Here is a 14,554-nt window from a genome sequence, read left to right on the forward strand (position 1 = left end):
CCCACACAGCACCAAAGCAGTCAAAAACGCCTTTGCTTCTCTTCCTGGAGCTGCTGGGGGCCTCTTTTCTTCCAGGGACGGCTCCCACCGTGGCCAGCATGGCAAAAATCCCACTTGGGAGCCACTGGAACCTTTGGGTTGTTTTCTGCTGCAGCATCATCACTGAGGCTGAACCAAGGCAAGGAGGATGGGATTTAATGGACGTGTTTGCATGTGGTTTTCCCATAGAGAGCATCCTTGTGTATGTCCAGTGATGGAGGAGCCCACAATAGAGGTCCACGCTTGCCAACAACCGTGGATGTTTCCCAGTGCTAAAGGAACCAAATGGCAAAAGGCAGCCTGCCATGGCCTGACCCCTCCACGCTGCAGGAGGCAGAAGATTGAGCTCCAAGTGCAGACAGCAGCGCTGGCACTGAAGGAAATGCACAAATGGACAAAAAGCTTTGGGTTTCCCATCAGCCTGTTGCATTTATTGCAGGTGGAATGAGACTGCTGGGGGGTTCCCAGAGGAGTTATTTATGGAAAAGGATTCCAGCTCGGGGCTGTGCCGTGCAGGAAGGCTCCCAGAGGCTGAGCAATAAATAAATGCCATCAGGATGGTTGGGAGCTGAGCAGAGATCCCTGCCCTGCAACCAGAACTGAGCTAAGAGCTTCTGCACAAGCCCAGGCTCCTCCACTGAAATCACTGCAGACAGTTTGAGACATCTGAATCTCTTCTTTCGCAAAGCACTTTAGAGCTACTAATGAAAAGCACTCTGTAAGAGCCACATAATGTCATCATCAGAATAAGAATAGTTGCTATCAATGCCTGCCTCTTGCCAGCCTTACTGGATGCCACGAAATGATGCTCTGCTGTACCAAACACCCGATGCTGCATTTCATCTCTGAGGTTGTCAGGGCATTTCAGTAACTGAAAACACACAAAAACATTTGTGAATAAAGTTCTTTGGGCTGCCTGGGGGTGAGCAGCCATTCCCTGCAGCATCCATGCGGGATAAGGAGACTTTGGGGACCTCAGCATCACCCCAAGGTCCTGCCCAGGGATGACTTAGGAATTAAGTCTGTCCATTTGGCTGATCCTTTTGTAAACTCAAGCCATATGGGGCTGGATCTGCTGTTGCCTCCTTCTAAACCTCAGAAGTTTATTATCCCCGGAGCCAAAGCTGTGAGATAAAAATGCTATTTCTGCCCAGGATTTCCGCAGCAGCCTCAGAGCATTCGCAGCCACTTTCTAGTTATTAATGCTCACATGTGAAGAAGTGTGTTCCTTCTGCAGAGATTTGCCTTTAATTAACCAAGGATAAAAGGACAGTGGAAGATAACCCAGCTCCAGGTCGGGAAAGGCTACGCTTTCAAACAGTGCTCGGTTGGCAGTTTTTGCCAGGCAGGGAGCAGATGCCTGGCAGAAGATGTTTGTGCTGTTTCCTTTGCCTCTGTCTCTCACTGGATAAAACGTGTCCTTGGGTCTGATCCTGCCCACAGAGGATCGTGGCATCACAGGGTGTGATGGCAGCAGATGTGGGGGCTGCAGGGCTCTGGCTGACCTTGGCTCTCCGGCTCCTCCAACCAGTCCTGCTCTGTCCAGGAGCTGTGTTAAAGCAGCAGCAAAGCAAACCCACCAAGCTGCTGCCGGCCCTGGGGTCTCACTGCAAACCATGCAGCTGTGCCTGGGGTCACAGAGCTCGGTAAGTCACAAGCCAACAACTGCCCAAAGACTCACAGCACAGCACTGTGTGATTGGGGCCCATCTCTTGCTCCTTGGGGCTGGGGAGAGCTCTCTTTCTGCTTTGCCCCAGTGGCAGCAATGCACAGACTTGCTGCTGAGCCTTTAGTCCGTCTCCCAAGAACCGCAGACCCTCCGTTCTCCCACCCTTACACTTTAGGATTAAAAGCACAGCCACTTTCCCTACGGCTCTTTTTGCACCTCCCCAGCTCAGAGGGGTCCATGGCAATGTGACATCCTCAGCACCTTGAGCTCAGAACTGCAGCTGGGTGCTGCCTTCCCCATGAAACCAAGGCATCCTAGGAGCAAGGGGCAAATATTCGGGCAGCCCTGGTTTCAGGTCTGTTGTTCCTTGCATCACTCCTCATTATCTTGTCTGTCCTCATTATCTTGTCTGTCCTCATGCACTGTAGACCCAGGGCCCCACCAGCTGTGATTGTGCAGAAGGGGAGATTTGTGGTTCTTTAGAACACCCAGATATTGCTCTCATGGAGACAGCAACCCTGCAGGCACTGCCTGCAGCTCCTCTTCTCCTGCCCTGTACCTCGTGCTGGGGTGTGGATGAGCAGTGCTCCCAGGAATAGGCTTTTCAACACCCAGCACAAATGCAAAGGAGGGAGACGAAGGAACAAGAAAAAGTGGGAAGGAGAAAGAGGGACCTGGCCTGATTTCCAGAGCTGCAGGATAAATGTGCATCTCAAGCTCCAAACCTTTGCCTGGAGGTTAACTAAAGATAGGCTGCGGGGGCTCCTCTTCGCACACCCACACTTGCAGATTTTGCACCCAGCAGCTCAGCAAAGGTCACCCAGAACCCGAGGCACTGCAGCAGTGATGGTGTCATCCTGCACCAACTCGGTGCACACCCAGCAATTCCTGGTGGGCATTGCCAGGAGGGTGCCACAGTCCCGTGTTCCCTTCCCCTCTTTCCAACTTCTCCCCATCTGTCAGCGTTTTGTTGATGTCTTTCTGCAGCCCCATTCCAGGAGCTGCTCTCAGGATCCCAGTGCCTGCTTGGCCAAATGGAATTAGGTTTGGTAATAGGGCAGCTAAAAATCCCTGCTCGTCCCTGGGGTGCGTGCAATGGGCTTTAATGGGGTTTAGCAACCTGAGCTTCCCAGGGCAAGCAGCAGTGGAAGAGCTTCCTTGGCACCTGGGTCCCTTCCTCGATGTCACTAAGCAGGATTTCAAGGGCTTGACACTCCAAAGGGGAGAAAGCAAACACGCACTGTGGGGTCCTCCCCAGGATGAAGAGCAACGCCGTGCTGCTGCCTCAAAGACCTCTTTAATTCAGAGCAGGTCCATGAGGTGGAGAAGCAATGCTCAGCAAAAGGAGTGCAAGAATGTAGGTCGGGCAGCACCAGGGGGGACCCACTGTACGTGTGGGTCTTCCACCCCACCCTTTGCTCTTTGGAAGGCTGTAAAAGCCCAAGCATGACAATGCGTGCCCTGACATCATCAGCATCCTCCGTGCATGGGCACGGTGCTGCAGCATTGCTGGCAGAGCAGCAGTTTAAAATAATTGCTGCATCCGCCTCACCGCCTCCTCCTGCCATCCCTGCGGAGTGCTGCGCAGAGCAGACTCTGCTGCAACCCCCTCACACCAAAAAAGAGCCGTTTGGATATTTATGAGCCCAGAATCAGCTGGACTGAGATAGGAGTGGAGGGCTGGGGTTTGTTTGTTGGGCTTGGAAATGGGGTTGAGGAGAGTGGAGTGGCCCAAATGGGGCAGCCACCAACACGACAGTGAGCACTGCAATGAGGATGCTGCCAATTTCGCTTATAAATTGTTGTCTCACCTTTTCGCATTCCATTTTTTTTCCTTTTAAATGCCCTCCTTTCCTACTTCAATGATCCAACCACGGATTCCTCCATCCAGTGATGCATCAGCTCTGAGCTGAGCTTTGCAATTTGCAGGTCCTGAGCTGTGTTAGAGGTGGGGAAACTGAGGCACAGAGCAGGACAGGATGTCCCCTGTGTGGCAGAAAAGATTGCAGCTGTGAGCCCAGCTCTGTACCATCAGAATGGGGACCTGAGGGTCTTGGAGCCTGCAGGGAGCTGCCTCAGGAAGGCTGCAAGGGTAAAAAACAGCTCCAGTGCCACTGGTACGTGTGTCTGGCCAGCGTGGATAAATGTAAGCACTGCAACTGAGGTTGCCTTTGGGTTATTGCTCCTCTTTGGGACATCCAAGACCATGGAAGCTGCTTGAGGTGGGAAGCAGCGTGGGAAAGCCAAAGTCCTGAGCTCCAACTTGTTGCTGGCTCTGCTGGGTTTGCTGCCAAATCCTTCTCAGCTCTCTGGTGAGCGATGCCATGAGCAGTGCTGATCCATGGCAGGGGCTCCAGCCGTGTCACTGACCTGAGTCACATCTCTGTGGAGAAGAAATTGGATTTTCTAGCTAAAAAAACAAGTCATGCCATGGGTAGGATGCATTTTAGAGACTGGGTTGTCACCATGGCAAGAAAAAAATATGTTTCCCCAATACGTAGAAGTGAAAAACAGCAAATCTCTGCTTGCAGATCCCACAGTGTCAGCAGTGGAGCTCAGAGAGTCCCAGTGAGATGTGAGAGGAGGGAGAGCACAGACCTGGAAGCAGGCTGGTTTGGGGCTGCATAGGAATGTCTGAGCCCAGCCTGGGGACCTGCCTACGAGAACTGATCCCAAACCCTTCAGGGAGAGAACCTGCAGGTTTGGGATGAAATATTTGCATTTCAGTCCCCACTGCGGTCTCCCTTTGCTGGAGGTTTGCTAAAAGCCCAAAGCACAGCACCAACCCACAGCTCAGCCCCTTCCATGGGTCTTTACCCCATAGTGATTTTTCCATCACAGAATATCCCGAGTTGGAAGGGACCCATAAGGACCATCCTGTCCAACTCCTGGCTCCACACTGAAGGGAATTCCCTTCATTTCTCAAGGTTTAGATCCACACAATAACCCAGCCTACCCGAAATACATTTGCTTGTCTTTCCCCCCCACCACCCTCCACAGAACGGATACCAAAATAGCTCCTCAATAATATACATATTTATTTCCTCTTAATTAGTGTCGATATTTACAAAATCTGTGATGCTCTGTGAAGAATAAATTATATACACTCATGATAAACCAGACAGCAAATGCTCATTTGGGATATGTATGTACACAGATCTGTATACCTATATACAATGGTCGGCCCTATTGACGTGGGTGTCCCACCCCATGGATGTGCCCGACCCCAGGGACACCCCTGTGCCGTCAATGAGAGCAGGGACGTCTATACACACTGTGCAATTCAGATACAGCTGGTGTCTATGTTTTTGTCTAGCAAACGCATGGTTAAATGACTTGAAATTCCCACGAGTCCTCCTCTACCAGTTTATAGGCCTCTCTCCATTCCTGGTCCCGTTCCTCCCGTAACCACGGCAACACAAGGTTCGGCTCCAGCATCGGTAGGATGAGTCCTTCTTGGATTTCCTCTTCCTATCGATTCACTCGAGTGAGGCACCACGCGCAGCTTTGATCCAATGCCTGTTATTCCCTTGTGCTTCCAGCAACCATTAGTGGGTGACATTGGAGGACAAGAGTGCAGTCTCAAGCAACGAGGGAGCAAGTGCCAACGGATAATTACAGTCTTATACACGACAGAAGGATGATCAAATAAAACCAAAAACCAACCGACCCATGCCCAGAGCAACCAGGCAGGGTGTCTGACACACGCACGGCCCCTGGGACAGGGCTGTGGTCAACTGATGTCCAGCAGCTCTTCCAAGCCAACCATCCCACCAACAAGGAATGAAGGTGAGGGGTTTTCCTCTCTCTGTGCATGGTGTGGACTAAGGGCAGCCAGATCCATCGTTTCATGGAGAGACCAAGACCGAGGGGGTAGGGATGGCTACAAGGACCCTCATTGCCAGACCCTGATGGCAGGGACAAGGCGATGTGCTGGGCGCTGCCACGGGCATGAAGAGGGAGCTGTGGACTTTTTTTGGTTGCAAACCCAAGTGATTTGGAGCTGGATCCTCCTCTCTTCACCCCCAGCCCTGCAGCGTGCTGGCCAAAGAAAACGCTGATTGCTGATCCACGCAAACCACTGAGATCCCCCATGAACACAAAACCCAAGAGAAGCACACCTCAGCCCTGGGACGAAAATCCCAGCGTGGTTCAAAGGAACCAAAACCCAACCATTACTGACAAACCCAGCAAAGCCACCCAGCACAGCCCAGCAAACCCCTTCGATTTCTGGTTGGCTTTGCCTGCACCACCACAAACATGCCAGCAACGGGACCAAGGTGAGGATTTGGGTTCCAGAGAAGAGATACTGAAAAGCTGCCGGAATGCATGCAGGGATGCTCAGAGCTGATGCCACCTCTGAGGCTGAATCCAGATCTCCTTCCCTTGGGCCCCTCCTTAGGGATGCTGTGAACCCAGAGAGTTCACAAGCTTTTGGCAGCAATTTCAACACTGACCCGGGAGTTATGTGATAACAAAGCAAGGCCATTCCTGAAATACCTCCTCCTCCTCTGTCTTTTTCTCTCCTTCTGTGTATTTATGCACAAATATGCCCGTATTTATACACCCACATGCTACAGTCACATAACACCAATCTAGAGATCCTTTTCTTGGTATAGCTCAGTATCCAGATTTATAGGACTTCGACACAACACAAAGATGCAGAGATTGGTTTTTCCTGACAAAAACTCATCAGCCCGTATTGCTGATTTTCTCCCATCATTCCTAAAGCACTCAGCTAAGACAAGAGCCTCCCCTCACTGCCCTAAGCAGATACTGCAGAGGATGCTGAAGGGTTGATTGGTTGCTCACAGAGTTAGACGTGCACCGGCTGTTAGAAATCACCACTTCCCATCTCCAAAACCATGGCACAAAGGGCAAAACTTAGAATACAGGTCCTACCTCCTCTGGTTACCACCATAGGACCAGACACAGAGTGGAGAGCCTTGGTTCTCCATCCCACCCATGGCCAATGGCTCCATGAGAGGAGGGAAGGGAGACCGAACCACTGTGTTATGGCGTCCTCCATCTGAGCCACTTCACATCCCAATTTTGTACCCACTGAAGCTGAGCTTGGGATGCTCAGCATCTCCGTGGGGGCTGGAGGCTCTCAAACCAAATTCCTCAAGAAAAAAAGAAAGAAAGAAAAAAAATCACAGTCTCCTCCTGAAAACTGGTTCAAGATCACATCAGTGAGTCAGAAGCAAAGCTCAAAATAGCACTAGAGCTCCGACCTGCAGGCACAAATCCCATTAAAAGCTATAGGGAAACCATTTCTCTGTATGCGGGAGAAAGCCAGATTTCTGCTTCATGCAGCCTGATGGGTGGCTTCTGACCCCCACAGACCTTTCCTGCCCTGAAAAACCTATCTGAGCACACATCTGGGTCCCTTCTGCTCTGCAAACAAGCTGCAAGGGCCACCATAGAGATGCCCTCCTTCCAGGGCTGGTTTTCCCCATTAGAATCTGCCTGAGTGAGCGTACAAGGTGTAGGATCCATCTATGGCCAGAGATGCCAGGAGGTGAATGGCCTGTAGCTCGCAGGATATGAGCAACCAGGCACTTTGCAAAGTCAGCATCTTCCCAAATCGCCCATAGCAGCCCACCCTGAGCGCTGGTGCTTTCCTGCACAGCAAATTTGGGATCATCCCAGTGCAGGGCAGGGCAGTCACATCCCCATAGACATGCAGCAAGCTGGATCAATGGAGGCTGAGCAGCTGCCACCTGGGAATCACACCTTTGCCATCCCATTCAAGCTTCAGAAAGAGATTTATTGCTTTCAGTTGCGTTGATTCTCGTTGTGTGTGTTGCAGGTGTTGGTGAGCTTCGGAGATGCCCATTCCAGAGCTGTAGCAGCAAAGAGGAGGAGAAGGTTCCCAATGCAACAAGATGCAATTTCGGGCAGGCACCCAACCCTGCGTGGTGCTCAGCACCCTGGGTGATTAGAGCCTGAATCAATCACTTATTAACGACGAGAGATCCCAGCTGGCTGAGCGGGGTCAACACGAGGGACGGATCCAGCCCCGAGCAGCATTTTGAACCATTGCTGTAGAATACGCTAGCACCGTTTGTTGTATTGTTGTGAATATTGTTTTCCCATGGGAGGCCAGGAAGGTCCGGCTGACCTCACTCCCACGATCTGCCACGGGTTTCCCTCCCGCACCTGCACTCAGAGGCAGCAAAGCGCTGATCGAGCCCAAATTCAGCCCCAATTCACCCCAACTGGAGGAGCTGCTAAATGCCTTCAGCTGGGAGCTTTGACCGTTGACCTCACAGGGGTCCCCTGGCCCGGCCCATTGTGGGCTTTGATAGCAATTTGGGAAAGAAGGAAATCCAAGTGGGATGGGCAAAGCAGATGAAACCCCAGAACAGACAGCTCCAACTCTCCCCACATTACACCAGAAATGGAGAAGAAATGGGGATGATCCTGAGGTGTCTGCATCCCAACACTCAAATAGACCCTGGGAGAAGGCAAAGCAAAAGCAACAGCTTGGAAGCACGAGCTTGGATCCAGTCCACCATACAGGAAAAACCAACGGCCCTAGGGCTCGACATGACTGAAATCAGGATTTTCCAGCCCAAAACACACCCCAGGACAGCTCATGTCTGTGGCCCCTGAGCCAGGAGGCTCCAAGAGCTCACATTAGCTGTGAATTCGGCCCTATAGTCGTTCTCTAAATATCTATACACACACACAATAATCGTATGGGAAATGGCTGAAAACTGCTGACCAAACAAGTCCAGAGAGCCCATACCTGCCATTCCACCTGCTCCTCCAGCCCTGCCCGATCAGCTGTGCTTTCTGCTCCTGACACCGAGATTAATGACTAATTACTCGCCCCATAATGAGCGCAGGTGTTTAACTTTCAGCTCACCTTCCATGGAGCCAGCTCCTGGGGCTGGGTGCTGGGGCACTCAGGCTTTGCCTTGTTATCTATCAGGCTGTTGTCAGCAAATGCCATCCCCATCCCATTTCTAAACACATTAGAGATATTTTAGCTCCCACAAATCTCCTCCGAGCCACTGGAGAATCTATAAACACTATAAACATAAATACTGTATAGTCTACTAAGAAAATATATATTTGTGTGTGTATTAAATATTCAGATTCATGCAACAGATACCCATGCAGCTGTACTGTATTACTGGTTAAATTTCACTGCAGTATAAATATATTGTAGGCCACAGCATAGTTGCTCCAGTTTTATATATAGATATATATATAAAAAAAAGATGGTTTTTTTCCCAACTCGTTTTCAATGTGTCAGTGGAGGTGTCTTTGGTGATCCTGGAAATAGTGGTGGATGGAAGTATCATCTGAATGAATCAATAAAATCCAAGCATTTGATTTGTTGACTCGTCCCTCCCGGTGCCTAGCATAGAAAACTTAAGACTTAATAAATAATGTGCCGCCAGACTAATTATCCCTCCCCTGGGCCTCTCACTGGCATACTGCAGTGGCTCAAACTATTGCAGCATGCAGCATTTTCCGTTATGAAACGCGAGCCGGGGCGATGCGTTCAGCTCAGCACTGCCGAGGTGGAAACCTGAGCCCTCCAACAAGCCAACCAGCCCTGCCTGACCTTCCCCAGCCCCAGGCTGGTGGCCCGGCTCTGGGGATGGGGCCGTGCCAGTGAGCATCTCTGCATCCCTGCTACGGCACGGTGCTCGGACCGCTCCGAACCTCTGGGAACCAGCGAGCCTGGGATGGCAGAAGGGAAACAAAATGGTTCGGTTTTGTTTGCTTGCACGTTATTCAGTGTGGAAATCAAAGGTTAAAAGTCACTTACACAGCTATTGCTTCCCATGCAGAACCAAATATACACCGTAGAAAATACTGTGTTAACTACAATGCAGAGCAGCACTCAATATCTGCAATTGTTCCACTTCAGCTTTAAATACGGTACTAGGTTTTAGCGACTAGACATCGGTTAGCATTTTGGTGATATTCACATAGTTTGTGTTAGCTAGGGTGCAATTGGCTGTCTTCAAGTTCTCCTCCCTAAAATCCTCATTGCTATTGTTTACACCTTCCTGAATCTCCATATAATCAGACTTACTAATGGTAGAGGCACTTCTGCTTTTCTTTAGGTCGGGGGAAGAGGGGATCTTTGGGCAGCTGGTTACTTGCAAATATTGAGCCTGCTCCTCTCCCTCCGTCTCCCGGTGGTAGAAGTAGTTGAAGTTAGACACTATGACGGGCACGGGTAAGGCAATGGTTAATACGCCGGCGATGGCACACAGAGACCCCACGATTTTCCCCCCGATGGTGGTGGGGACCATGTCTCCATAGCCAACAGTCGTCATGGAAACCACGGCCCACCAGAAGGCGTCGGGGATGCTCGGGAATTGGGACTCGCTCTCGTCGGCCTCGGCGAAGTAGACGGCGCTGGAGAAGAGGATGACGCCGATGAAGAGGAAGAAGATGAGCAAGCCCAGCTCCCGCATGCTGGCCTTGAGGGTCTGCCCCAGGATCTGCAGCCCCTTGGAGTGCCGGGACAGCTTGAAGATCCGGAAGACCCGCACCAAGCGGATGACTCGGAGGATGGCCAAGGACATGGCTTGCTGGCCTTGCTGGCCGTCCTCTGGCTTCTCGGCCAGCTCTGTCCCTAAGGTGATGAAGTAGGGGATGATGGCTACAATGTCTATAATGTTCATGATGTTGGTAAAAAATCCAGCCTTGCTGGGACAGGCGAAAAACCTCACCAAGAACTCGAAGGAGAACCAGATGATGCAAAGGGTCTCCACGATGAAGAAGGGATCTGTGAAAGAGGTGGACTGCTGGTACCCCATGCTGCTGTTGGAGTAGGGAGGGTGGCTCAGCCCGCTGCCGTGCATGTCTTCATTCTCATCCCGAAAAATGGGCAACGTTTCCAGGCAAAAGCTCACGATGGAGATCAAAATCACCATGACAGAGACAATAGCTATAATCCTGGCAGGGCCCGAGCTCTCGGGGTACTCGAAGAGCAACCAGACCTGTCTCTGAAACTCATTCTCCGGCAGCGGTCTCTCTTCTTCTTTGATGTAGCCTTCGTCCTCCCTAAACATCTCCATGGCTTCTTCCCCCAGTTCATAGAAACGGATCTCCTCTGAGAAGATGTCCAAGGGCACATTAACCGGCCTCCGCAACCTCCCTCCGGATTGGTAATAGTACAAAATCGCATCGAAGCTGGGTCTGTTCCGATCAAAGAAATACTCGTTCCGGAGAGGGTCGAAATATCTCATTCTCTTTTTAGGATCTCCTAGCAAAGTCTCCGGAAATTGAGCTAACGTCTTGAGCTGAGTCTCAAAGCGCAGCCCCGAGATGTTGATGACCACCCTCTCGCAGCATTCATGGTCGGTCTCGGGGTTGTACGTGTCCTGTGGGTGACCTGGAAGAGCTGCAGCTTCGTCTGCAGGATCTCCGGTAGCAACTGTCATATTGGGGTTGAAAGGAAATCCTTATGCTAAACTCTTCCGAGTGCCCGGTGGTGGGATCGGACTCAGGGCAAGGCTACTATCCTGCAGAAGGACAGGTACGTAGGTGTGGAAGTGTCTCATGAAAAGGCGAAGGGATGATAAAATAGGAGAAAACAAAAAAGGAAAGAAAATTGCCCCTGCTGAGAAAGAGAGAGATGAAGTAAAGTTGGGGGGAGGAGAGCGGCTCCCTGCGCTACCATTGCCTACCGCCGTCCTCGGGGGGTTAATCTGAGTTAATCAGAGTTCAAAACTCCCATCTAAACCCATTAGGCAGAAGGGAGAAAACACCTGAGGAACCCTCAGACCCTCATCTATTCACAACCGGCGTTGGCCAAACGGAACATTTTGGGTTTTACGGCTAAAAAGAAAAATTCCAAAGAGGGGGGAAAAAACCAGGAGGGGGAAGGGAAGAGAATGGAAGCAAAACCCGATCCAGCCCTACAGCGGGGAGGGGACCCGCGGGGCAGCGCGGGCTCGGCTCATTTCCAGGCATGCATTTAAGGGTTAACATTCAACCGTGCATAGATTATTCTACGGTTCTGCGGCAGGCAATCCGGCACGACCCTCCAGGTAACCCTAACGGCTCCGCTTTAACTTCGGCACCGTCCCCATCCTCCTGCCCCGGCCATTGGGCTGCGGGTGCTGCTCTGCCCGCCCCGAGCTGGGCTCTGCTGCCTGAATTTGGGTGCAAGCTGCCCGCGGACCACTGCAGTCCCCCTCCTCGACCGCTGGTGTCCCGGCTGCTCTCATTCTCTGCAAAGCGCCATGGCACACAGAAAACAAATCACATTACCTGGAGAAGCCAAATCTTAGTGTCTCTTAGTAAGACCGATTATCTGACCCTGGGGAAATCCTAGAGAGGAATACAGGCTTCCAAGATCCCCATAATTTCCTCTCTCTTCAAAGTTAAAAATAATGGTGAGTCATCGTAGAAAAGGAGAAGGGACATAAAAGGGGTGAGATTTCCAGATGTTGGAAGTCGGGTCTTGGAATGGTTTGGACTGGAGAGAAAGAGAGAGAGAAAGAGACAGAGGGACAGAAGTCCTCCCGGAGCTGTTGCAGGTCCGCACTTCAGGGCAGAGCAGCGTCTGTCTGATGCCTCCGGTACGGCGGGGGGGAGATGCTAAGCTCAGCAAAACCCGATGTCCCCGGTGTCCTCGGGAGGTGTGGCATCGCCTGGAAAAAACAGCGAGAAGGTAAAAAGCCGCCGGGGGTTTGGAGGCAGCGTCCGCAAAGCCCCGCTTCCTCCGGGAAGCTCCGCTTCCTCCCCGCCGGCTGTTATCCCGACGCTTCGCTAACCTGCACCGCAACACGAGCCGAAGGGAGAGCGGAAAAAAACAGAACCGCGTCCCTCTCCGCTCCTCTCCGCTCCGGGCGGTGGGGCCGGGCAGCCCGATGGCAGCGAGGGGAGGAGGCGGCGGGCGGAGGGGGAGCGCCGCAACCCCCGGCACAGCGATGCTCTGCGGCGCCGCGCCGAACGCCCCGGGGACGGCGGTCCCTACGGCACCGCGCTGCCTCCGCGGATGGCACGGGGGGCTCCGTTTTCATCGGTGAGACGAAGCTCTGGTCGGCGTCCCCTCCTCCGTGCTCCCCCTTGAGCGTCCCCGGCCGTGAGACCCGCGCGACCCGCACCCACCCTCCCCATCCTCCCTAAAGCCAACCCCCAGCCGACCCACCCCCCCGTGGGAATTCCGCTCTGATGGGGCTGCACTTCTCAGGGGGACGCTGGGGGGGCTCGGATCCCTGCATCAGCCTCTGCTCCTCCATCAGGTCGCCCCGCTCCGCCCCACGGATGCTCGAACCGGAGCGGTCCATCCAAACTCTCCTTTTGCCCCCCTTTCTTTTTTGGTCTTTTTTTTTTTTTTTTTTTTTTTTTTTTTTGCCCTCCCGAAGGAAAATAATAATAATAATAATAATTCCTCTAACCTCCCTTCTTCGGCTGCAACTCGACTTGTCTACTTTGAGCCAGGATTACAGAACCGGGGAGGGGAGGCAGGTGGAAAATAACCCCGCGGTCTGAGCCTCCTCGGTAAAGATTTCAGCCTCCTGCAGGCCATATATGCCCGTTGGTTTCTCTCTTCATCACCTCGGGTGCGGATATTGCTGCAGATCCCTCTTTTCTTGGAAATTTCCCCTTCCCGTGCAACCCTCCTCTCCCTTCTCCTTATGCACTAGAAAAAATAGTACAACCCTGACAAGGCTTGCAGCATCCAACGGCTTCGCTTAACCCTTTTCTACCAGGCCCAGAGGAGAGGAGGTCGCATTTGTCCCAGTTTTTCTCCTTTTCCTGCATTTTCTCCCTGCAGCCACGCTCCACAGCTCTGCTGGGTTTAACCTTCTTTGGCTCCTGTGAGCATCACAGCAGAACACCACGACCACCAGCTATCTGCTGCAGCCACAACGCGAGCCCCCATTTCCCCCTAAATCAACCAACCTTGATGATTTTTTCAAACATGCATTTCTTCTCCTGACCCTAAACTCCCTCCTCCCCTCCCTCCCTGCCCAAACACCCCACGTTTGCTCAGCAGTGCGGACATTTGCTCATTATTTAACACGTTGATTATCATTCAGCATGAAGCTTTGGCTCTTCTCTCTGAGCCCAGACCGGAGCGGCGACGCTGGTGCTGATTTGAGACGGTTATGGCATCATCTGAGTTGACATCACAGATTCCAGCACTTGTTTGCTGCTACTTTCTCCCCACCGCCCGCTGTCCTGCTCAGATGACCCCCTCCCACCCCCTTCCCATCTTTGGGTTGCGTTCATGCAAATCTGGGGGCTGCAGGGGCAGGAAGGAGGCGGAGGAGACCAGCCACAAGAGCCCGGTTTGTCGCTGCATGCACAAGGCAGGCTCGCTGCAGGCACGAGCCATGGCCGTCTGTCAGAGCGCTGAGATTTCGGGCAGCAGAGAGCCTCGAGGACAAGGTCGAGGCGTTTGCTTTCCCTTTCGCAACCGAAAAAACAAAACACCAAAAAACAAAAACCAAAAAAAAACCTCACGCCAAGCCTCCATTTCACAGCTTGTGGCAAGCCGCGATTTCAGCAGAGACAGCGGGGAGGAAGCGGGGAGGGGGAAGGGGGGAGAAAAAGGCACCAACTTACAATTGGCTCTGCAGTCAGGCATGCAGCGAATGCACAAACAGCCGCGCTCCGCTCTGCTGGCAGCACCCTCACCTGCGCTGCTGGCCCCGAAACTCGCCCCGGGCTCCTGGGAGCAAAGCTCCGAAGGCAACAGAGCTTCTCAATGAATATTCATAAGATTAATATGAGCATCTCCCCCCCCCCCCCCCCCTTCGGCCGAGGGGGGGGAGGTAGGTGTCAACCACTGGGAAATAAGGAGGAGGGGGGAAGAGGAAGAGAGGGATGCAGTATGGGGGAGGGGGGGCGAGG

At 52.5% G+C, this 14,554-nt stretch overlaps 1 protein-coding gene across 2 annotated transcripts; it reads right to left on the minus strand.

Moving 5' to 3' along the window:
• Window positions 1–4,758: 4,758 nt before the first annotated feature.
• KCNA2 (potassium voltage-gated channel subfamily A member 2) lies at window positions 4,759–13,120 on the minus strand. Of its 2 annotated transcripts, none has more exons than XM_042838525.1 (2): window positions 13,093–13,120; window positions 4,759–12,342 (listed from the first exon to the last, which is right to left on the minus strand). In XM_042838525.1, the coding sequence occupies exon 2, from the start codon at window positions 11,125–11,127 to the stop codon at window positions 9,628–9,630; it is 1,500 nt and encodes a 499-aa protein (XP_042694459.1). In that variant the 5' UTR covers window positions 11,128–12,342; window positions 13,093–13,120; the 3' UTR covers window positions 4,759–9,627. The 2 variants fall into 2 exon arrangements, with proteins under 2 accessions (XP_042694459.1, XP_042694458.1); XM_042838524.1 differs by lacking the exon at window positions 13,093–13,120 and adding an exon at window positions 12,466–12,557.
• Between the last annotated feature and the right edge of the window lie 1,434 nt (window positions 13,121–14,554).

The sequence above is a fragment of the Centrocercus urophasianus genome, unplaced genomic scaffold, assembly GCF_019232065.1.
Source record: "Centrocercus urophasianus isolate 14NV4802_14NV808 unplaced genomic scaffold, USGS_Curo_1.0 seq_820, whole genome shotgun sequence".
In the NCBI taxonomy this organism is placed as follows: Eukaryota; Metazoa; Chordata; class Aves; order Galliformes; family Phasianidae; genus Centrocercus; species Centrocercus urophasianus.